A 26,070-nucleotide genomic window follows, 5' to 3' on the forward strand; every position below is an offset into this window, starting at 1 on the left:
ATAAAGTGTGGAGCTGCTCAATAGACAATGAATGGGAGACTGATTTTGTGGACCAACAGAATGTTTTTCTTTTGTATCTCCAAATGAGCTTTATTCTATTGTAGTGTTGTTAGTTGTGAAACAGAAAACTCAGAACATTCCCCTGGGTGCTCTCAGTGTCATCTATAACATCTCTCCCCATTCATTGTCTATGGAGCAGTACCTCACTTTATACCCTATGACATCACAAGTTTGAGTTTTAACACTCTAGTTTTGGGATTTAGGAGAGAGAGCTGTTGGGATTTGGACTGTCTTAGACCATAGGAATAACAATTTATGAATTTTAAAAATGGGCGTAGTTCCCCTTTAAAAACTGACACAAAACCAAAACCAGCAAACACACTGTGAAAACTCACTAAAATTAAATCGAAAAGTCAAAACTAAAATAAAATAGAAACAAACTGAAAATTAAAAACTATTATAACCTTGCACCATTGCCATTCTAACCATTATGAGTGAATAAAAAAATCCGAAAACCTGTAGAATAATTTGACGACTAGATAAGTCTGTTCTTGATATGTAAAAGTAGGATCTCTGTCTAGTTGAAAGGTTAAACCTTATCTTGAGAGAGAACAGCATCTAACACAGAAATCTGAACTGTAATATCTAATAACTGTAAAAAAAAAAAAAAAAAAAGGATTACATTTTCTATAGAAATTGTAATATTTAAAGGTACAGTGTGTGGGATCTGGCGGCATCTAGTGGCGAGGTTGCAGATTGCAACCAACTGAAACTTCTCCTGTGTGCCAAGCGTATAGGAGAACTATGGTGGCTGACGCAAAAAGGTGAAAACATGAATGGTCCTCTCTAGAGCCAGTTTGTCCATTCTGGGCTGCTGTAGAAACATAGCAGCCAGCTCTGTGAAGAGGACCCGCTCCGCATGTAGATAGAAACTGCTCATTCTAAGGTAACAAACCACAACGATTCGTATTTTCAGGTGATTATACACTAAAGAAAACATTATTAATACTATATTACATTTCTGCCAATAGATCACCCTTAATGTTACACACTGTTCCTTTAAGATATCTTATCATTTAAAAGACTACATTTGAATGTAGGACTATTGTTTGTGTTTTTAAACAAAATAAAGTCCTATTATATAAAAAAAGGTAATCATATTGATTATTTGCATGATGCAGATTCTACTGAATTTTGTAATGTCCTATTTCATACAATAAATTCAAGTATTTGTTCTAAAATTATGTAACTTCCAATGCAGGGCTCATCAAAATGGTTTGAATGGCATACAATTAATATGAAATGTTAAAAGAAACAAAAGCACTACCAAAATTGTCTACATTCAAGCAAATGTTTAGTAAAAAAAATAACAAAACGCAGGTTCAAACATGTCATATTGATTACATGTGAGAATGACGTGTGTTAGGAGACTGAACATCCTGTTGTTCAGCAGAGTGACGTCGCTCCAGTTGTTTTCAACAGGCCTTTTTTTAGGCCTGTGGCTCATCTCCCTCAGCATGGAGGTTGCCGCCTTTGGTTGTCACGGCAACGCTATCTGAGGCTTCCTGGGCCTGACGAGTGCTCCTCCTAGTGGGCAGAGAGAGAGTTGGTATCACACAGTTGGAAGCAGGAATGACATGATGAAAACGTGAAGAAGCTGAAGTCTCACTTCATCTCGTTGGCCTCTGACACTTTGAGCGCTTTGTATTTGTGTTTCTTCACTTGGTGAGTGATGAACCACACGACCAGGGCGATCAGGACACACCCGAGCAACGCTCCGATCACTGCGCCGGCAATCACTCCGTCTCCCACTTCTATACAAATATAAGTGGATGCCTTTTTTCAGTATTTGTATTGATGTACATTTTTTGTACATACTCTCATAAACATATAAACATACCAGGATCCAGCTCTATAGTGCAAGTTGAAAATCCCACCGCATTCGTAGCGTTGCACTGGTACTCCCCAAACTCAAACTGGGATATGTTTCTGATTTCCAGTATTCCAGTTTTGGTCACTGAAGAAACAAGTGCACACATGTTCATACATTTTTTTTTTGAATGTGCGCATGTCAACAATTGTATCACAAACACACACACACATAGGCAGTACTGACCTCTTCCCAGTATAGGCCTCCTTGTCTTGGTCTGATCCAGTCTGATCCAGGTGTATGTCGGGTTGGGGCTCCCACGCTCACTGTGGCAGGTCAGAGTGACCAGGTGACCCGACTCCACATCACCATGGACGGAGCAATAAGGAACAGAGGGCATCTCTGACGGAGCACAAGCAGGATGCATATTGTGTTTATTTCCCAACAGTGACCTTCTCATTGTTCATTATCCTGCTTATTACACGACTGCTTACTTAAGAAATCAACGATTTGGAACAAAACGGTCCTCCAGAGTCTGAGATCAGAACTGCGTCCATAGCAACGGTCTGTTATACATAGCAACGGTAAAGAAATAACAGACTGCGGAATGCCGTGATTGATCAATCAGAATCAAGTATTAAACAAAGCCGTGTAATAATGCATTTGATTTTATAAGCTTATTATAATTATGTTAAATCTTAATCTGAAAAGTCACTATTTCTTTTAAATAAATGTAGTTGAGTAAAAAGTGCAATATTTTCCTCTGATATGTGGTTTGTGAGTTACTTTCCCCCACTGCTTTAAGATTGGCTCATGCTATCCTGTATATTGAATACTATCCGAGAGTGTCTGCTAAGCAATGTGATTGGTCAAAGTCTACATCAGTATGGTTGTTAATGCTGCCAGCTGATCTTATCTTATTTGTACAGTATAGTCACAGCCATCCTTTCAGAAAGCACATGCATGTTTTTTGCTTTACACTTTGTACCACACCTTGTATGTATGTATAAATCTGTGTGCCTTGTAACAAAGACAACTTACAGATTTGTGTTTGTTAAAATTATAAATCTTTTTCTTGTTGTTAACCAAACATTGCGTCACGTGTCTGTCCATTGTGATGAGTCATCATCACGAGGCAGGAAGTGTGTTGGGAGTGGCCTTACTGTACACTCCACGGTGCCTGCCTACTAATCATCAGGCTTTTCAGTATATTGATTGGACAGTTCTGCTAAAACACCTTTAATAGGACATAACTTTATTTTTTATATCTACTTTGTTTTCACAATAAGGGTAAAGCTTGCACGCTCATTTGTAATTCATGATAGGCTACTCACTCTGCTTAAAATATTACCATAATTCTATGTAACAGTAAGTGATGATGAACATCTTTGATCCCATGATAATGAGCCTGAGACCATCCATACATATTCATAAAGCTCTTAAGCATCCATCACATTCAATAAGTAGAAAATGTAAACTGCAAACGTTTCCATAAAGCTTATGAAATACAAGACGTGTGTTTAGCATGCAGCGGGCGCTGATATATATTCTGTATGCGGTACAAGGATGCAGTCACAGTCCTACTCTAATTTCCAACGCTGACAATGAGGAGACTGCTGCAGTAACCATGGAAACTACTGAGGATACTGAGGCCTGCGAGGTTGTCCCTGGTAACTCAGTGAATGAGGGGATTCAAACTGAATGTAATTCACTAATCACACTATTCAGGGCCACTGTTTTAGTAGATTTGTTAATGTTGCAACACTGGTAATGGATACAGTAATCTCAGCACTGAAATATGACATTGAAATCAAAGTACTTTTGCTTTTCCTACAGTAGTTCACACTGGGATTTAATGTTACAAAAAACTCAGGAGAAAGTGAACGACTAGCTCACTCAGACATGACTAATGTAGCCCCACATTCACATGAAAAATACTGAGAAGGACAAAAAAGAGGAAATGAGGAAGCAGAACAGATACTATGAGATTACAAAATACAAAACTTAAAGGGGAACTACGCCCATATTCAAAATTCATGCATGTTATTCCTATGGTCTAAGACAGTCCAAAACAATATTAGTAAACATGAACAACTCTCTCCCAAATTCAAAAACTAGAGTGGTAAAACTCAAACTTGTGACGTCATAGGGTATAAAGTGTGGAACCACTCCATAGACAATGAATAGGGAGAGAGATGTACTAGATGACACTGAGAGCACCCAGGGGAATGTTCTGAGTATATGGGAACATTTTCTGTTTCACAACTGACAACGCTACAATAGAATAAAGCTCATTTGGGTATAAAAAAGAAAACAAACATTCTGTGGGTCCATAAAGTCAGTCTCCCATTCATTGCTTACGGAGCCAACACATTCTTAGTACCAACTCGTCAAATACTACCGCTTGGTCAGTGCCCTTCGGCATCGGAGACCGACGCACGTGGTACCCCTCTTGTGTTACTTTTGACGGACCAGGGATGACGTGTATATATTACTGTCGCTAAAGGGTGTCTCCATGCATCGATTTCCGAGGGGTGCTGACCAAACGGCGGTATTTGACAAGTTGGAAGTGAGAACGGGTTGGAGTAGCTCATGTTCACAAATATTGATTGAACTTTCCTAGGCCATGGCAATAACATACTTGAATTCTTAATGCAAGTGGGGTGTTCTCCTTTAAGTGTCAGTTCTTTTTTCTCTCAGGGACCAGAAACTTCAAAGAGATGATGGTGTGCTTCGGCTCTCCCATTTCAAACAGCCACACCTTTACGAGCAGCAGAATAATGGCCGAAACACCAGCACAAGGTTCAGATTTTTTCTTTTCTTTTCTCTGTCTTACTGGCGGTTTCAAACAGCATCAGCACCTCGTGCTGTCAGACTACACCCAGGTCCAAGTGTGAACACCGATATGAAGGCAGAACATGCGGACACAAAAGCGATCGGCTACTTCTGCTTTCTCTCATAATGCAAACAATCAGCCGATACTGCTGACGGGTGTGGTCTAGTATGAAATCCCCTACACTCCCATTGTACACTCTCGCAGTGTTTTGCCTGATTAGACTGTATGGATGTGTACAGATCATTATTGCTATTATATACTTTATTACTCAGTTAGTTATTTGACTACTTTTCCCTCTACTTAAAGTAACGACCTATGGAAGAATAAACTCATAGTAACTTTTTTTTACATCTAGTGGCGTTAACAAAACTTACCGAGAACATTCACAATGATGTTGGCCTCAGACTGTCCGTCCACATCAGGGATGTTGTGAACCTGACAAGTGTAGACTCCGGCGTCTGACGACTGCATGTTCCTTATCAATATTGAGGCGTTTCTGGTCGTGGCTGGAGAAGAGGGAGGCTGGATCCTGTCTTGATAAGATTTTGTGATGACATCTTTTCCTGACTGATAGTAATACACCTGGAGGCAGATGGCAACAAGTCAGACACGATAATGTTTCTGTGTACTGTTATGTTGTAAAACCTTGTTAAGCTGGTTTGATTAAGAGGTCCAGATGTTAGGAAGCTAATTAACGTAACATTGTTACAATTTATAGATATACTGTAGATACTCAATGATACTCAAATTCACACTGGAGTTGTGCTTTAATCAGAGTATGGTGTCTTCTCAGAGACGTTTCATTCAGCCTCTGCTCCCTATTTACAAGGCACCACATGCACTTCCTTATTTCAAAGCACTTTTAGTTGTATGAAACTGTACATTTGTAAGGCAATTGGTTAAATTAGCATTGCCATAAAAGAGATTTGTCAATAATGAAAAAGAAATAAATAAATATGTTCTTAGGCCTAAATGTATGACTTTTAGTGTATACGTCCAATGGATGGTTTCCATTTTATTCAAAAAGTAACTTGAGTTTAATTAGTGACAGCTAATTAAACCTTAGTTGTCCTGTTAAATTCATTTAAAACTCTGAATAATAATCACACTTTTGCAATCATTCAGAATGGTGTTGTTTATCTGATTTCGTAGTCGCAGGCTTTGTTGTCTCAGTGAGGTGTGTCTCCTGACGGTTGGTCAAGAATAGGCGGCATACTGAAAAAAAAGGCGCTAACCTGTGCACAAAATGTGTTTTTGGTGAATGTTCAAGCTTTGTAATGAAGTTAATTTAAAAAATCAAAAACTTTGAATGTCTTCCAAAATTTTGAGTCCTTTCATTAGATTCCACTCAGCGTACACCCAACTGGAGTGTTTCATTTCAATAACCAAGTTAAAACGATAGAGCAGTGATTTTGTCCCGCATTTGCAAACCTGAAAGAAACACAAAATGACTGATGTCTTTACAGTATCACTCAAAGCCTCGTGGAGTCATTAAACAAACACTGTGAGCGACTGGACTGAAACTCAACGTAGAGAGAGGGGAAAGGGTTGCTTTTGTGCTCAGTGACGGAAGTCACTAAACCAGATGTTACAGTATAAAGCAGTGGATAATACTTAACATTTTAAGCACATTTGGTGCAAAGGTGTGTCTACCTGCTGTGGCATCAAGGAGGACGATGAAACAAAGTTCCACTGGATGTTCAGGCCGGTGGTCTCTGCAGTGGTCTCGAACATGCACTCAAGAAGGGCACTTCCACCCATCGTAACATTGACATATTTCTTCGGAGTCTTGACTGAGATCAGTTCAACAAGTCCTACAAAACAACAAAATTTAATCCAAAATGACAAAAAGCACCATCAAACCTACATATAAAAAAAACACAGAATTAAAAGAAGAAGAAGCAGTATCGTAGTTACCTATTGTGCTAATAAGCACCAACAAGCTCAGCGTGGAACACATCTTCACACAATGTCGGAGAACTCTCACAGATCTTCTTGAGAACTGAACTTTCTGGCACTCTCCACCGCCGACTCTTGCCTCACCGGAAGAGAGGATAAAAACGTTAGTAGGCCTATCATGGGCAAGGTTACAGTATGCTTGGTAATGGACTGGCTGATACTGTGCATGTTGATAACACAATGTTTGCATATCCATGTTTGCCAGACTGGGTGTGTGTACTCTGTTGTTTTTTAAAAAACGAAGATTTAGCCGTTACTAATTTTGGGTGGGGGCAGATGGAAACTAGAAGAAAACTCACCTGTTCACATACAGTATATGAGTAAATACAGGGTGCATTTTAACCCTCTGAGAACTACAATAGACCCGTTTTTGTCTTTTTTAGGGGAGTACAGGGGGAGATAGCAAGTCAACAGTAGATGTCCAATAGAAGGTGGTGTACATCATCTGAAAGCTGGAACCTAAAGATTAATTTGAGATGCAGCTCAGCCCTGTGTGTCAAGTTGTTCTAGTTGTTAATCAGAAATAAACATGAATTAATTAATTCACTAAAATAAATTTTAAAAGTGTATAAGGGTTTAGTACATTATGATAGAAGTATATGATTTCCATCCCCATGCTCTATTATGTCTCATAAATTGTTGCAGCAATTTTACGGTTGATACCATTTGTTACACAGATTCAGTGCTAAATTTAACAATTTTTTACCATTTGAGAATTGATAAAAATGATCAATAATCCCTCCAAAATACCACATTAAGACACCAAGAAACGCCATAGAAAAAGCCATGCTGTGATTTGGTGACAAAAACGTTTGACATTTGGAGATTTCTGCAAGAATTGCATTTTTCAGCGATTGTGTGGCGAGCACTTCTGTTCTGGAAACTGCTCAAAAACCCCCTTATTGTCAGTCTACCTAGGAAAGCCATCCATCCTCTGAATGCTCTAGGTCTCTAGTTCATGGTTGTAAAGTTTCATGAGGCTGTGATTATCCTAGAGGTCACCACAGCTCATTTTATACAGTGAGGTCAAGTTTAAAAAAATGGTCTCACAACAATGAAATGGCTACTATGGGGACTAACATCATCACACATGAATACCGTTGGGCTCATTTGATCCACAAGAGTCTCAGCTTTACAGTGATACCAAATTTATGCAATTCCAAGACTGTTTAGGGACCCCAGTATGCAGAAATATTCAAACACACCATCTTTAGAATATAGGCCAAAATAACACATTTATACTGCATTCAAAAAGTGCATGGTTTTTGCCCCAAACTGTATGTGACTATTGTAAAGTGGGCATGTCTGTAAAGGGGAGACTCGTGGGTACCCATAGAAGCCATTTTCATTCACATATCTTGAGGTCAGAGGTCAAGGGACCCCTTTGACAATGGCCATGCCAGTTTTTCCTCTCCAAAATGTAGCCCAACTTTGGAGCGTTATTTAGCCTCCTTCCTGACAAGCTACAAATTAATTCCTTAAGTTTTCTAGTTTCGTCTGCTATCTGAAACTTCACTCTAGCTCTAAAACTGCACCTGCTACAGCCTAGAAAAGACAGTAAAGTGGGTCGGGATCACGGGTCTCAGGGGGTTAAATTACAGCAAATAAAGTAGCCTATTGTGTGTGTGTGTTTGAGGTTGTTGACTTTATAAAGCAGGTTAGGACCACAGTGTGTTGTGACACCGATGGTTAATTCATTTTTCAGCACTTTGGCAGTAGTTTCACTCTAGCTCATCACTCCATCCTCCTTGTCTTGTAAGTCATTCTGGGTCAGGGCTTCTGGCGAAGGAATTAATGTAATTTAATCTCCACCTGGCCTTTATCGCTCGCTTCGAGGAAGTGTAAGCCAAAGCACTGCAACACGCTGCTTATCATTGGGGAGTTCACTCCCTGGCGCTGCCTACTTAATAAAGGCAGTTTCACCTTTGTCGTTTTTCGCTCACACGGCGTAGAGCGCAACGCTGACGGAGAGAGAGAGAGAGACGGTGAATCACACATGATTAATTGTCTATAATTACCAGAAGCTGACATAAGCGATTAACAATGTGAAAAATGTTGATCAGGGGTGACTGGAGGGGTGAGGGAGGGAGGGGGAGGGGGTGGATAAGAAGTGGATGGAGGCATGTGGAGCCTATTATCCGGAAGACACTAACATGATAGGATGGGAAGTGAGACGATCTCGGAGTCTCAGGACTTTGTCTGAAGAAAACAACATGCGTTGGCAGCTGTTTGCTTGGGCCTGAACTGTACAGCGCAACAACAAGAGGCAGTCTTTAAATAAATGAGCATGAGTCATGAGCGACTGATCAGAATCCAAGAAACATTTTTGAAGAATCAAGCTGCCAGCGTGAGTAAATAAGTGATAAGATTGAAAGGATGAAAGTCAAACGGGAAAACCAAAAAGAATGAATAACATAATAAATAATGCAAACCCATGGTTACATTTTGGAAAAGCTGATTATCCATTCTGACATAAGTTGCTCAATAAATGATCCACTATTGGTATATGGTGGCATTTTTATTTCAAGGCAGTTCATACTTCTGATCATGGGACAGCGTATTGATATCTATCTATTATCATATTCCAAACAGATTCAAAGAAAAAAGATTTAAAAATGAAACCGTCTACCTAATTGAACATATTACATTGATTAAAGGGGACCTATTATGCTTATTTTCAGGTGCTTACTTGTATTTTGGGTTTCTACAAGAACATGTTTACATACTTTAATGTTCAAAAAGCTGTATGTTTCTCATACCGGCTGTGGAGCAACACCTTTTTTCACCCTCCATCTGAGACGCTCTGTTTGAGCTCCTCCTCCCGCATGCCAAACTAAGCACTAAGTGTGTTACTTGGTGACGTCACCACGTTACGGAAAAAAGACGGGACTTCAAGCAAGGTGTTTCAGGCTGGTCAGTAGCAGTGTTTCTGTGGGGGAGAGTAACTCCCTTTGGCGTGGACTTCGGGGTTTGTACCTTTGCAAAGACTTTACATGCACAAAAAACTATATAACAAACTAAAGGAAGTGGAAAAAGCACAAAAGCATACTAGATCCCCTTTAAATGCTGCATGTCAGCATTCTTTTTTTTTGTGCGCATGGTTTGGTTTCCTATTTATGTGCTACTTTTTCCCATTTGTGGTGTATAATTTGCTTGCACATCACATTACACAATTTTACCAAAATAGAAAATGATCATCTCAAAATAACAGTTTTGTAGGTAATTTGTCATAAACCAAAATATTGGACAAATTGAAAATTGATTCATCCTCTGGGCACCATGAATATCTGTGTAAAACGTCATGGCAATCTATCCAATAGCTTTTGAGATATTTCAGTGGACCACAGTGGTGGACCGACCAACCGACCAACCGACCAGTATACCAACAGTATCATCCAGAGAGATAATAACAAATAATCGAATTGTTCATTAGATTGTTGCCATCATAGATATAAAACAGTATTGGTGTATTGTTCGAAAAATACAACGATTATAACGACAACATCTTTTACCATAGATTCCAATTACAGCAAATGTAAAACTGGACCCAGTTAAGATGGCCACCATTTGGTTCCATCCTTGAATGACAAGTCATTAGAACAGCTCCTGTTTTATATATGGTTGCCAATATCTGATTGATTACCTCTTAGCATATTATACCCTTAGTTACATTCCAATCACATTAAAGCTAGGGTCGGTAATGTTGAGAAACTAGCAAGAGTACGTACGATTTTTTTAATTATCCAACCGTGAAACCCAGCCCAGTGTTGGTGACTATTTTCCAATGAAAGTAGCTATAGCAACATTAGCTCAACAAGTCCCTAAATTTAGTCAGCAACACTGACGGCCCATCGCTTTAGGCCTCCCTCCAAAGCCACTCCCCCAAAAATATCTTAATGAACGTAAACATGGCTATTGTTAATACCCACAGCTGTCAAGCTATCAGCTTGTGGAAGACTCCGGTGACGCGCAATGAGTGCACGGGCGGAGTGCGCAAGTGTATAGGCAGGTAGGCTTATTACAGTCCTGCAACAGCCACAGATACCAGATTTCTTTCTTTTTTTTTGGTCAGAGTATTTGATTTATTGATTGCTGTCAGGATGTAATGAGAATTTCAATAAATACAACAAACAATGTTTTTGTAGAAGATTACCAACCCTACCTTTAATAGTTATCAGTAGTTTCTAGTTTGAATGTGAGTGGAGGGCCGATGACGCACAAACCCAGAGAGCTGTCTCACACAGTGAAATGGTTGCTGGGCCTGGAAGTGTATCCCACACAAACCCCCAGCAGGATTCAGTGCAATACCTCCACACACACTTATTCATCCACCCACTACTGTACAACCAGTGTTTCCCTGTCAGCAGACTGAGAGGAGGTGTGAATCAGAGCTTTGGCTCAGAAAGAGCGAGTACTCACCGGAGGTGTGGTGTTTGCTTTTCCTTTTTCGACAGACCTGTCTGAAGATAGCTTTTACGTTACAACAACAACAACAACAACAACAACAACATACAATCAAATATTTAATAGTTGATTATTGTAGTAATGCATTTATTTACAGTGTATATGATAGCAGTATGGTTTGGTTGAGATACTGTAACTGCTGTTGTGTTGTTATTATAAGGAAAACAGGCATGCAGTTCAGAAGTTGGCCAGCAGATGACAGGCCAGGCTGTTAGATGTTGAGAGGGTGTGTGTGTGTGTGTGTGTGTGTGTGTGTGCGTGTGTGTGCGTGTGTGTGTGTGTGTGTGTGTGTGTGTGTGTGTGTGTGGTGCAGGGAGCTGGAGACAATTGATGGCAACAGAGCCAAGAGCGCCACACACTGGCCTCCCTCCTCCTCACCCTTCTCTCCTGCTCTTGGGAAAAGAAAAAAAAATGTAATACTCTTATCAACATGGGAGTGGGCAAATATGCTTGCTTTATTCATATCTATGTATATATTTATTATTATAACACAAAAAAAAGACTTTTTGACTATGACTTGCCCAAAACTGCATGTGACTATCATAAAGTGGGCATGTCTGTAAAGGGGAGACTCGTGGGTCCCCATAGAACCCATTTTCATTCACATATCTTGAGGTCAGAGGTCAAGGGACCTCTTTGAAAATGGCCGTGACAGTTTTTCCTCACCAAAATTTAGCGTAACTTTGGAGCGTTATTTAGCCTCCTTTGCCTCACTGTAGCTTTAAAACTGAGCCCGCTACAACCTAAAAATTCCACGTTGCGTTAATGTGTAAAAGAAATTAGTGGCGTTAAAACAAATTTGCGTTAACGTGTCATTACCGCGTTTACTTTGACAGCTAACCAAACCACCCTTAAGAATAGTGCTGGTACAAAGCCGAATCATATGCGAGAACAAGACCACACAACCACAAACGATCGTGTGAAACATCATCTGACTCGCACAGAAGAAAAGGTCTCCTTTGCATTGCTTTTTTTCTCCTCCTTGGCACTCAAAGCCAAATGCAGTGACACTGAACTATCATCTCACATTGGCATCAAATGCAAGCATGAAACGCTGCTTTCACAAAGATAGACACATCTACGCAAATAAACCTATATATATATATATATATATATATATATATATATATATATTAAAAAGAAAACTGGAGCAGTCAGAGGTAATGTTTCCTGACATTTTTGTCATCTCTGAAGTCTGATATTGGAGAAGGTGACCTGTCACGAATGTGTCTGCGGAAGTGAGCGTGAAACAAAGGGCAGAGGAAGGGAGAAAGTTTACGTCAGCAAACAGTCTAATTGACAGCCCGTCAGTGTTGCGCTCAAGCTATAACTTTCATAAAGTGCCGGCAGTAAAAAAAAAAGGAAAAAAAAAGAGCGAGAGTTGACCCTTATTGGCATAAAGGAACATTACGCTTCCCTAAGACACATTATGTTCCCATATCCACACTGTCTAATGGCATTTCTGATCATCTAAAATCTGTCCTTCAGTGACTGACTTCAATCCAGGGAAAATGCCAAAATAAATTGAGAAGCAGGCTGTTGAGATTTGCCAGGAAAGTATAATTTTATGCGTTTGACTTTGTGATCTTAATCACAATTTGACTGAAAGATTCCACTTGGCAAGTTTGGGTTTTCCACGCAGCCTACCAAACTAATGTTTTAAAATGATTCTCACGGTGCTTCCTCTATATGGCTGATGTAAAAAACTGGAGAGAGATTTCAGCGTCTTAAAATGAGATCTTGTCTCTCGCTGATTGATATTCATGGGATAATGCAGATGTCGGAGGGCAATGACGAGCTCAAACAACGGCACGCAGTATCAATTAAAAGCGGAAATTGACTTTGACACCGATGGCATGTGCACCTCCTTAGCTACATTCATCACATAATGTGCAGGGTTTGCATTTTCCCCGGCCCATATATTTCATTATAATCTCACCTTTAACTGCACCGCAACCACCACTTTTTTCTGCTATATACCCTCGGATGTTCTAAATGATGCCCCTGAGGGGGGTTTGGATTCGGCGGTTCAGCCGTGGTCACATTGCATAAAAGAGATGTGTCTTAATATTTTATTAGACACATTATGTTTCCACTCTTCTTCATCTCTTCACTCTCTTTTCAACCCCCCAAACAAGAACTCCATGGCAACACCGATGAACATCCTGTAAGAGGAAAATAGACGGACGCACGGCGCTACAGGAGAAGCATGCTTGACATTTTATCATGTCAAAGATGATGCTTAAAGAATTCTTGTTTGGGGGGTAAAACACCAGCAGATTTAACTGTTTATTGACTGAATAATTGATGATGTTAGTGGATGTTATCTATCCAGCCATTCCAAGAAACAATCTGTTCCAGTAAATCCCTTGGAAACTGTATATCTTGCTCCTGAATCAGTGGCACCACGATGTTGTAAAGTCTACAGTAATGTTCTGGATTGGATTTAAGTATTGCACAGCTATTGCAATCATGACTGTATTGACCTATTTTATCATTTCTAAATGCTCCAAATATTCCATGAAGACCGGAGGTCAACCTTAATGCATCGGTTAGAATCAGTACAGACGATTTATTAAAAGCACATACGTGCCAGAAAGCATTCTAGGCCACAAAGCCAAAGCATCCGTTGCTTTTGGACCACTTTCCGTTTTTTTTTTTCTCTCCTCCGCAGAGTAACTGCCATCAATTCCTGACCCATGTTAATGCACCCTTTCAATATTTTATGTTTTTATATGGAGTGCTGACAATAGAACACAGAAATGGAAGGCGCATTTCGCCGAGCTAATTCACTGACTCCGTATCCATCTTCTCAACAGAGCTATGCACTCTGATGCAGAAAATACGGGCAAATTCAGTAACCGCACAACCAGCAAGATTGTATGTGTAATCTTTAATCCACACTAAACAAAAGCGTTGAAATGAAGCAGTGGTTTTTATACATTCTTCTTTTTGTTGTTGTTTTCCAAAGGTGACTTAAAGGGCTTTTGTAATGAGCTGTAAAGGGTATAATTTGATCTTGATTTAATAGGTTGATCTCTGTGCATCCTTTCATGTTGGACATATTATTTATATACATTAGCTCCTCTCAAGGTGAACTCACTTAGCAGTGTAATCAACTGTCAAAGTGCCCGGTGGAGGCGACTGAGAGTAAATTAAAAGAAATCAATTAGGTGAGACAAACCTGTGCATTAAATCTGCCTTGTATCTGTAGGAGGACATGCCAGGAGAGGATCATTACACCGGTCACAGCTACTGGAGGAAGCTAAGCATGATGAAATACACCAAACAACAACAAGAAAAGAGCTTAAACACGGAATATACCCCGTGAAAGTTTAGGCAAATAGATCTTCAGCCACTTTGGCATTAGCAAAACCCATAAACTTTAGAAGTCTAATCTATTTTGTCTCCCATCTCTCTGCTAGTATTAGTTTTAATGATACATTCAAGCATTGTGATCAGATCACATTTAAAACAGATGCAGTAGACATTTCAGGATGTTGTTGCAATAACCTCATATTCCAAACAAGCTGCTCCACCACTAATATTTATGACTCGGTCACATATTAGCGGCATTGATTCTGTCCAAATGGTTATATATTGGGCTTTTAGTTTCCTTGGAATCAATATTTGACCTCTGACCTCAAATCAGTCTTGTTAATATGTGTAAGTTCTGGTATTAACAGGGTTCTCCAAAGAGTAATTGTAGTTGCTGACAATGACAATTGACAATTAGATTTATAAAAGAAAAAAAAAAAATAATGACACACATTATATATGCACATGGTGTATAAGAGCATGCTATATGTTGTACATTTCTTGAAAAAAAATAATAATTCAATATTACTTTAAAAAATAATTTTCTTTTCAAGTATTAAAGTTGAGAAAGAATTCTGAAACACCACGAATCTGACTACGCATTTTGAACATTTTGTGTACATTGGTACATACTGTGTACTGTATAGACTGGAAATTTAGAGAATGATTCTCTCCTCTCTTAACTGTGCTGCTGCATGCCTTTTCTTGCCCCTATGCATTATTTATAGTAAAACAGCCATGTCTCAAAAAAGAACTGATATGGAGCAGAAAAAAGCGGAACTGGAGAAAAACAAGAGCGAGGTAGGCTGCAGCTATTAATGGCTCTTATGCATGTTTGAGGTTAGGCCTACAGCTGCTATCCAGCTTGGTAGCTTAACCAAAACGTAGTCCTTTTTTTCATAATTTTTTTTACATCGACAGCTTGTTTTAAATCCCTTTTTGAATACCTTAAAAGATTTTCAAATTAATTTTTATTCAAGACTTAGCACAAAATAAAAACAAATATTACAGTTAACTCGAGCAACAATATTATTTGGCATTCTGAGTTAAAAGCTTCAGTAGGCATAAAGTTTTTGGCATCATTGGACAAAAATTCCATAATAACCTTTCAGCATATTGTAATTTGAATGTTCTGAGAGATGACTAGACTTCTGCACCTCCTCATGGCTCTGTTTTCAGGCTTTAAAAAAATCTAGCTTGTGACAGGAGACTTTGACCAATCACAGGTAATTTCAGAGAGAGCGTCCTATTCGCTGTGCTTCAGCTGGTGGGCGGTGCTTGGTATTTCCTTAACAGATCGCAACATGGCTGCCGGGTCACAAACTTTCTCCTTTTACAGCTAAACAGTACACTACAAGATATTTCTGAAAATATTTGAGGAGAGAAATAAGCATTAGAGTAACAGAAATTTGATTCATATTTGATCAGCGTTGCCTAGTTTGACCGTTTGGTCGGAGTTGGCGTGTGATTGACAGCTGCTCAGAGATGGCAGCTGGATGGCAGACTCCAGCTCGGCTCTGATTGGTTGTTTTCCTCCGGTCCGTGAAATCTTGCAGATGCCATTAGGAGTACCGGAGGACACAGAGGCACATGATTTCTTTTCAGATTATCGGTCTCATGCACTACTGTCAGGACATAGTGATCTAAATCAAATTTAGTAGTGCTGTTTTGGGAATCGCATCAAACATCAACCTATCTTTTCGTTTTTCACCAAAGGTTGTTCAGTTGTACCAAAAGTTGTTTGGTGTCCGTTGCTTAGTCCTCAGATACTTCCATGTAGTACACTGTGTACACTCTGTACTTACTTGCATATTGCGTGAATTTTGACAGGGTAGTGTTGTCTCAAATCGAACATGGCTGTTGTGCACTCACCGTAAATGACGATCACCGCTGTTATAGTTAGCCAGAAAGCAGCGTTATCGTTTGCGCGGTCGTGTCTAGAAGGTAACTTGCAAATTGCAAAAACTTACAAAAACACTCACAAAACTCACAATTTGCGTGTTACCTTCTAGACACGACCCTTTTGCGGTACCAAATCATTACAGACTGCTAAATGAACCCAATAAACAATGCTGGTGGATTCCATCCAACATCGGTATAGTGGTACTTAACTTACATTATATATTGAACAGTTCACAGGAGAAACTGCAACCGCTGCTGGAACCTTCCACTATGTAGCCGAGATGCCGAGTGCCCAGCGTTCCACACTCAACTTTTTGACCGATATGAGTACACCATCCTGGTACTCATAGTGCACTGCATTTTGCCATACTTGTCAGTTTGAATGCACTTATGCACTCAAAATAGCAAGTTTAAGTACAGAAGTACGCAAATTGAGACACAGAAACTAGCCTATATCCCACACCTGAATCCTTTCCCAAATCTGCATACAGATTATGTGTAGAATGTGTACTCACGTCCACTTTTCTTTCCACGTAATAAATCCTAAACGTTGTTGCACATCGAGCTACATGTGTGTCATTTGTATGCATGTGCACCGTTCACACACGAGGCCCCGCAGGTCCTTGTCCTGACGACATTGAAGTATTAGTGTCTGGGGATGTCAACGCTCAAAAATCGTTAATGGTGGTGCGTGGTACTGATTACTATTGAAAGCCATCAATGCACAATTAACAACCAACTCTAGTATGTGTTGAATTTGGTTAAAGCCTGATCAGTGTTTTTTTCTGAACATATAAATTACAAATACACTGATATTCACAAAGGAATCGAAGATTAAGACATGTAAGGTACAACCACCAATCCATTTTCTTTACTGCTGATGCTGTTATGGGTCACTGGGGGGCTAGAATCCATCCCAGCATGCATTTGGCGTGAGGCATGGACATGTTGCCAGTCTATCACATAGCTAACACGCATGTAGACACACATTCACACCCACAGGCAATTTAGAGTCTCCAGTGGACCTAACCTGCATGCCTTTGGACTGGAAAAACCACAACACCCGGAGGACATCCACACAGACAAGGGGGTGAACATGTTAACACCACACATAGAGGCCTTCTGCCATCCATATATGGCAGAGTATATGAGAGATGAGATGTTTACGTTAACTGTTAAATGCCTGTTTTCCAGATATGTCTACAACTGATGTGAATAGACCTTAAACAGCATCAGATGGCATTCATATTTTTGTATTAAAAGCTTATTTGGAAGTGAAAACAGATGCAAGTCCTGTGTTTTGAATTTTGGTGGTGATTTTTTTAGACCACAGTTTGTGCTTTTAAACAGGTTGTTGCTTCACATATAGGACCCAAAGGTTGGGCAGAGGTTTACCGAGCCCCCAGGACCAGTGGCCAAACGGTGGTACTACAAGTTCCATGTCCGTCACGTGATGCCATTGGGCCCAAAAATACTTTTTCCAATAGACTTACAGTGGGAAAGAGATGTCTGTAACTCGGCGGATAATTTTTTCGAGGTAAATCAACGTCCCGGAACGAACACTTGAACAACCCTTATTTAAATCATTAGGTCCTAAAGGTTGTAAAATGCACTAATACCCGAATCTAGAGTTATTTTCCTTCCTCCGTTCATGTGAATGAGCCCAAGACCGAGGGCTGGAAGGCGGGGTTAAAGGAAAATGCTAGTGCACTTGCTCTATGGGCTGCGGAAGATCGCCAGAAGATCAGGGTACTTTATCACTCGGCAGTCGAGCCATTTTGGCTTCATGCGCCACTGAGCAACTCTCATAGGAATGAACGGGTGCCCGCCTCCAACGCTGTATCCAGTTCCCTTTATACATCCATGGGTTGCACCCAAAGGCCCCCCAAACCACCTCTGCTATGAATCTATAAAATCAATGAGCTGGTTTGGACAGCAATACAATGCTTCCTAATGCTTAGAGGCATATGTGGGGACCATAATATGTCAAATGTCTTACTGGATCATTACTGTTCTCTGTGCTCCAGGTGCAGTCACTGTTCTCGTCACCTTCACCACCTAAACATTTGCTGTGGTTCAAGGCCAGAGTGCATCCAGAATAAAAATCCAAATGTGTTACCATATATAGCGTCATGTCCTCCACCAGAGGACGGAATGTCTTTCAACGGCATCTGTCCTTCTAACAAAACACATTAATTATCTAGTGCTTTGTAGATGCAGAACTCAAACTGCCCCAGACAAGCCTAAACCTGTACTTCCATCCCAGTTGCACAGCAGTTCGTGAAAAAGTCAAGAAATTTAATGTATTGATTTGTGTACATAGACATGAATTTCCCATTTTTTGCGTGATAGTCAGCACAAAATCAATTTGTATGCAATCCATGTAATTCTGAAACAGAAAGTATAGGTGAATGCCGCGTAGGGAGGAGGTCAGGGTGGATGGGTAGGTTAAAAACACTGGACTTTTGCCTAGGAGACCGGTGTTCGGGTCCCATGTGAAACCACAAGTTAGAGTTGATTTATTTGTCACCTAACTTCCGTACTTAAGTTACGCCACTTCCAGTGTATTTCAACTCAAACCGTGATCTTTTCCTAAAGCTAACTAAGTAGTTTTGTTGTCTAAACCTAACCAAGTCGATCTATTCCTAAACCTAACTAAGTAGTTTTGTTGCCTAAGCCTAACCAAGGCGATCTATTCCTAAACCTAACTAAGCAGTTTTGTTGCCTTAGCCTAACCAAGTCGATCTATTCCTAAACCTAACTAAGAAGTTTTGTTGCCTAAGCCTAACCAAGTCAATCCTTTCCTAAACCTAACTAAGATGTTTTGTTGCCTAAACATAACTAAGTTGATCTATTCCTAAACCTAACTAAGAAGTTTTGTTGCCTAAGCCTAACCAAGTCGATCTTTTCCTAAACCTGAGTAGTTTTATTTTGAAAAGACTGGAGAGGAAATTGACACGTGCATCACATGTTGTTGGACATTCATAGGAAAACACTAAAAATACGTTGCAAGTCATGCTGCGCGTCACGAAAAAAAAGGAAATTTGTGTCTTTGTACATGAATCAAATAGATACAATTTTGTGACTATTTCACGAACTGCCGTGAGACTGTGTTGGTACTACAGTATATCATTTTTGCTCATGTTATATATGCCAACAATGTAAAAAATATACTTTTTAATAACTCCTGAATTGAAAAGGGGGCAAATATTACACTTGTCAGCAGGAGTCACTTTGCGTCTTTATTCAGGAAATAGGGTATGAAAGGAGGTATATTCTCATAAACGCGCAATGTTTTGTAATCAAATTAAAAGAACTATTCTAGATTTTTCTTAAATTTAGTTTTCGGACTGTCTTCATGTTCAACAGTCCTCATCAAAAGCAAGACACCAACTAAGAGGTGAGCGCTCTGACAACAACCGGGAATAGCAATGGGAAATACCTGATTTTATCCTCTTCTTTTGCAACATTGTACTTTATGCTATTTACCTTTTGCGGACTAATATTTGAAAATAAATTAATAAAGAGTCAAATAAAACAATGTAGTATATTAGTCCTCAAAGGGCAAATGAAAAGACATTAACTTTCTTTACTGTATAAGCCTTTATTTGTAAAAAGTCTGTTGTTTGAATGATAACCCTTTTTATACCACATACTTGAACACCTTGTATTTGTAAAAAACACATTTTGTTCAAACACCTAAAAAAGCTGATTGACACTATAACATTAATTTGCACTGACAAAAAAAAGAATACAACTTCATACTACACAAATGTTGATTCCATGAGTACTGATACTCCAAATGAAATCAAACACCTTATTAAACAACTGAATCAAATAAGCGCCCAATGTGAACAAAACAATTACAGTACAAAAAACCAAATGCATTTTTTCTTCCAGTGCCAGTATATCAGATGAATTACATTTCCTTCTTATGATAAAACAACAACAACAGTAAGAATAACAATCCATAACAAATGCAACAAATACAAGAAAATCAGAAATGAACACAGAAATGAATCAAATCATTTTTACTAATTCATACTGAAAAATAAATGGGCTGTTGGTCTTGTGGGTTTTCCTTCTTTACGTTGCCAATTTTTATAAAGTGTTGGAAAATCTTTCTGGTTAAACATGAGATAGTCTCCCTGGTATGCTCTTCCAAAGAGGGAGGTGTACTGATGTGTAACTGGGAATCAGCACAGCTTCTCATCATACAGTAATCAACAACAGACCATAATCAGAGGCAACTTATTAAAGAGAAAATACAGGGAACACCCACTCAGTGTGCAATCACATGGCTTACGTTCAGATGCTACTGGCGAGCATCCTTTACATCCTTTGTAGTTGAAGGGCGATTGATGTTAATGCTTATGCTGAACCTGATAAAACTACAGCATGCACTTGGTGCATCTATTCCAAATTGTGTGATTTACAGTAAATACATTGTATAGAAGTACATATTCATAATTCGTACGAATCACACCATGTACGTCTTCTACGTTTACATTTTTTTTTTTCCTCCAGTTTTACGAACAGTTTGTTTCACAAAGATTTATAGAGCTGGCTGTAAAACAAGTGCAATTTGAGCATGTAAACACTGGATCTTTCTTTTTCCTGGCTGTGGAGATGAATCGGATGGCGTGGAGTAAAAATATATGAAAATAAACCTTTCAAAACTCAGGTCATGCAAAACAAAACCTACAAGGTACAGACAAAATAATGAATGCACCAGCAAAAGTTCTTCCAACAGCGAGGAGTCTGTCAGCCTTGTTCTGGTGTTTGGTGGATGAAATTGTCTTGCATGTTTGCGGCCCACTCTTTTGTTAGGGGGTTAGCCTCAGTGCTATTCATAACTCACAGGACGGTTTTGTGTTCACAGGATCGGCCCATCATGCATATCTTTTATCGGGGGAGTTTTTATCTTTGCATTTATCAAAGGGGACAATTTCCTATCGATACCCTCACATAGCTAAACATCAACTTATCCTCATACAATGGTTCGTATGGTGTCTTATGAAAAGTTTTTCCTCACTTTCCGTGCGTTCTCCTACGAATTTCACGCAACAAGTCTCAAGTTCTGCTCGACAAATGATAAAATCAATTAAAGAATTTCAAAATAAACTTGCAGTCTGTTCAAAATAAACTTCCGTCTTTACAGGAAACAATTTGGTTAGGATTAGGAGACAAAACTACTTGGCTAGGTTTAGGAAAATATCATGGTTTGGGTTTAAATAACTCCGGAGGTAGCGTAACTTAAGTACAGAAGCTATGTGTCAATTTCTGCTCGATACATTTAAAAAAATAAACTTTCGTCTTCACAGGAAACAATTTGGTTAGGATTAGGCAACAAAACTACTTGGTTAGGTTTAGGAAAAGATTGTGGTTTGGGTTAAAATAACTCTGGAAGTGGCGTAAATTAAGTACGGAAGTTATGTGACAAATAAATCAACATTGAACTTCTGGTTTCACACGAGATACGAACAGCGTTCTCCTGACCCCGACCTCTTCCCCTCCGCGTTTGCCGCTCTTTATACTTCCTTGTTCTCGATTACGTGGATTACATACAAATTGATTTTGTGGGATATATACGAATTACAGTGCATTACTTTTTCGTAGCTACGAACAGTGCATGAGACCAGCCTGATTTACTTCCCGGGGACAAGACCGCACAGACATCGACTTCTATTGTTAGCAAGTGAGCAGCTGCACTTGGGCAATTGGCTAAGTGCCTTGCTCAAGGGCACACGTGACTGTCTTATTGAGGAACAGGAAAGAACATCCCACTCGCCTTCTTAAGGCTATCCTGCTCCTCTAGCCTCTATAAGCCAGCTAGCCGATCATGCCCTTAATATTTGTCGTAGATTCCTGGACGATTTGGTGATTGGTTGATGGCTGAGGTAAACGCTGCAGGTACACTGTGCTGAAATCCGCCGCAAACCCTAAATTCGGGTATGGTAAACGGGAAAGCCCAACTAGAGAATTTCATTCAAGATGGCACCATCCCATTTGCTGACAGTGAACCAAGGCATAGTGTAATTTCCAGGGATCTCCGGCAGCATTAGCATTAGCCTTGTTCTCGAGGGAGCAGGTGAACCAATGCGAGCTCAGAGCCACCAGAAACTCCTTCACTGTGAGAGGACTTTGCATTGATTTCTCCATTATTTTGTTCACACCATGTATTTCTTGTGTTTCATTTTTTTTTTTTTTTCAGGTTTCGTTTGCAGAAGTATGCCAATGCTAGAGAAGCTGTCCATGCCATTAGCAGTGAGGCTAGCTGGTATTACGAACTGCCATGTTTTTGTTCATGCATTAAGAACTATTAAGTGAAAGATATCATATTTACAGTACAATTCACATGTAATTACACATATACACTAGAGGCAAGAAAATTCACATTGAAATCAGTTCAACACTTTTTTTTCTCCTCCTCTGCTCCTTGAACATATGTGTCAAAAGAAATCGGTCTTCTCTCTTGTATAAGCAAATATCCTAAAGGAAAAGCATAGAACAGAAGATCCTCACAGCTTTTGGGATGAATGTGCTGATTTCATGTCCAGAAAGCAGGTAATACATGTTCTGAGTGAAATGAGAGGTGAGTATATTTTGCGAGCAATGCAAAGGGCTGCTTATGTTTCTCCTCTGTATGTGTTTGGAGTACTTTAAAGATATGCATCAACTATATATATATATATATATATATATAAAAAACAAAAGTTAATACCTGAATAGGCATGTTTGTATTCATTTCTGGGAATAATCCGACCTGAATGAGAATCTGATACTTGTGTTAGTTTGCGTTACAAAATGTTAAGTGCAAAGTTGAAACCACAGAGTAGATGGATTAGGCTTCTTTCTGGTCAAACATGTTCCATTGTTTTAGGTAAAATAACAATTATGGTTGCCCATATCTTTACAAATAATCTGTGCTTGTCTTGCACTGGAACAAATAGTATCCTCTAGTGACTCTACTCTTACCATCATATTGCCTTTGAACAGTTTGGCAAACTGTTAGTGTGCAGACCAGGATGAAATGATGCAAAAAAACTACTTTGTAAAGGGTATTATTTGAATGAACTTGTATTCATTATCCACTAACTATTACCGCTTTCCATTATTTTTATTCTAAATGACAAGGTTACCTGAAAGTGTGAATGTGCACCTCGGTAATCACCACCTCAAAAGTGCCTGAATACCCCTGACTCAGACGCTTCTATCCACATCTAAAGGCCCTGACACACCAAGCCGACGGTCAGCCGTCGGACGGTTTGGGGCCGTCAGTGCGAGTCCGTCGGACAACTTTCATTTGGTGTGTCCTGCACCGTCGCCTCTAGTCCGCCCGTGTCAAAGTTTTTTCGGCCGATTCAGCATGGCAGCGCCTGTCGGTCACTTTGTTTCATATATGTATCATAACAACGGCTTGTATATCCGCTGTCCTTTGTCTTCTGGTTTATACTTCCTGGTTCACGATTACGTGTTATTTCATCTCACGCAGGCGCAGAACATACGATGTAGTTGGCCGTCGGCTGTAGTCTTTGCGGTGTGTTCGAGTGCAAATTTTTGGCCAAGTCAAAGGCGACGTGCGGCGACGCAACTGGTGGCCTTCGACGCCACTAGTTCTTCGATGTCGGCTTGGTGTGTCCCCAGCTTTATACACCCTTGTGCCAACCATGGAGTAATAGATACTGTGGGAACACAATCAAGATCTACTCTTTATCTTATTGCAAAAACCAATTGGCAGAAAGAGAATCACATCTCGTAATTACTTCATTGCAGCGTCTCAAATGAGAAGTTAGAATTGCAGCATGCATATCTCAGGGATGTCGATTGTTAGTTAAAGGGGAACTCCTCCGATTTCACTCGCCAAAGTCTGTTTACAGGTCTTGGGGGGGACTGCATATGTGGAAGCAAAAGTGGTATAAAGCCTTTTGTGGCTCCAGATGGAGCCTTGTGAAGTCTGATAAATGTCCTCAAGTGATGTCACTTGAGTCAGCGCCGGTCGGGTGTGAAGACTGCAGGTTTGACGATGAAATAAATCTGGGGTTGTGGAGTTAGAAAGAGGTGAGCTCACCGGACCGCTCCTCAGCTCTGCTCGAGGCTATCGCGCTCGAGGCTACATTAGCCGCTACTAGCATAACACGTCCACGTCGAAACAACGGATGCTACTGTATTCAAGTTCATTGCATTTCAATCTCGACTCGCTTCCTTTTGGCAACTTTTTGAAGAACTCTGAATTTGTGCACGTGTGCCACCGTTTCAGCTTTAACCAGTCACTTGACAGCATATAATACTGAATATGTATTCTCTATATAACACAATAGAAAAGTTAAATTGTGGCACTCGTTGACTCATTTTTCATAAACAACAACAAATTGACTTTCTTCACATTTATCACTATGTTTTGGTCATGTAATCCTTTGGACCTCACAGTTGACTGAGAGACAAACGACAGATTGTTCAGCTGCAGACAGAAACATAACACTCAGCTCAGTATGTCGGCCTATTACTCTCATCCCGTCTTCATGTACATTTTTTGAGATTACTGGATATTTAAAGGGGATCTTTTTGTCTCTTTTATTTTTTTCCTTTTGCTTCTACAGTACAATGACGACTATGCATCAAATTTAAACAAAAATAAATACTAAACTTGGGCCACATCACTGCACAAACCTTCACTCTGACTTACTGAGACAAATTGGTTTCTGATCAGTATTCCTTTTTCAAGACATCTTATGCATACTACACCCTGCGCTCCAGAGGGGAGTGGATATTTCTGATGATAAATTGATTGCTCTGCAGCCCTTCCATCTTCCTCTTGTCCCCATGTGTTTGTGTACTGTATATGAAAATGTCCTCTTTTCCATTCGTATTTCTCAGGAACCATGCTGCGCTGCGTATTCTAATGAGTCAATCGTTTTTGTTGTTGCTACGGGACCCAATGCTAGATTTGGTTGTGTAAGTAATGCTCAGAGCCTCCCAGTAGAGCCTGTTGTGCCTGAAGTGAAGATGACACTGAGGAAGATGCTGATCTGCACTTCAGCTGATGCTAAACAGGCACGGGAGGATTTTTTAAATGTGTTTTATTCCCTACAATGTCCATCTGCCTCAGTCATGGTAATGCTCTGACTTCACCTTAAAGGCCCTGACACACCAAGCCGACAGTCGGCCGTAGGACAGTTTGGGGCCGTCAGTGAACGTCCATCGCCTGAGATTTTTCAGTGCGTCCCGCACTGTTGGCTCTAGTCTGCCCGTATTGGAGGCTTTTCGGACGATTCAGCATTTTGAATCGGTGGCAGCGGCGTCCGTCAGTGAGAGAAATCACTCTGATTGGCGGTTCAGCTTAAACGAATCAATGCGCAAGAAGAGAAACAGAGAGCAAGCACAGAAGGCTCTTCTCACTTCTCATCCGATCATTCCAATACACGGATATTTTCTCAACAACATCTGGAATGAAGCTAAGTGGTGAGTGAAAGTGGTGAGAAAATGGTCGGCAAATGTCACTTTGTTTCTTGTACGTATCATAACAACGGCTTGTATATCCGCAGTCCTCAATCATCCGGTTTCCCTTTTTGAATGACGAACTACCCCGACCTGCTGGTGTGGAGAGTTATTTCATCTCACCAAGGCGCAGAACGTACGTGGTTGTTGGCTGTCGGCTGTAGACTTTGCGGTGTGCAACTTTTTGGAAAAGACAAAGGCGACGTGAGGCGACGCAACTGGT

At 40.0% G+C, this 26,070-nt stretch overlaps 1 protein-coding gene across 1 annotated transcript; it reads right to left on the reverse strand.

The window, feature by feature from the left end:
• Window positions 1-940: 940 nt before the first annotated feature.
• On the reverse strand, window positions 941-6,738 carry LOC119475870 (V-set and immunoglobulin domain-containing protein 1-like). Its single transcript, XM_037748951.1, has 7 exons — window positions 6,624-6,738; window positions 6,360-6,520; window positions 5,081-5,288; window positions 2,117-2,272; window positions 1,901-2,017; window positions 1,670-1,814; window positions 941-1,587 (listed from the first exon to the last, which is right to left on the reverse strand). The coding sequence occupies exons 1-7, from the start codon at window positions 6,664-6,666 to the stop codon at window positions 1,491-1,493; spliced, it is 927 nt and encodes a 308-aa protein (XP_037604879.1). The 5' UTR covers window positions 6,667-6,738; the 3' UTR covers window positions 941-1,490.
• Between the last annotated feature and the right edge of the window lie 19,332 nt (window positions 6,739-26,070).

Source organism: Sebastes umbrosus, chromosome 17 (assembly GCF_015220745.1).
Source record: "Sebastes umbrosus isolate fSebUmb1 chromosome 17, fSebUmb1.pri, whole genome shotgun sequence".
Taxonomy (NCBI): Eukaryota; Metazoa; Chordata; class Actinopteri; order Perciformes; family Sebastidae; genus Sebastes; species Sebastes umbrosus.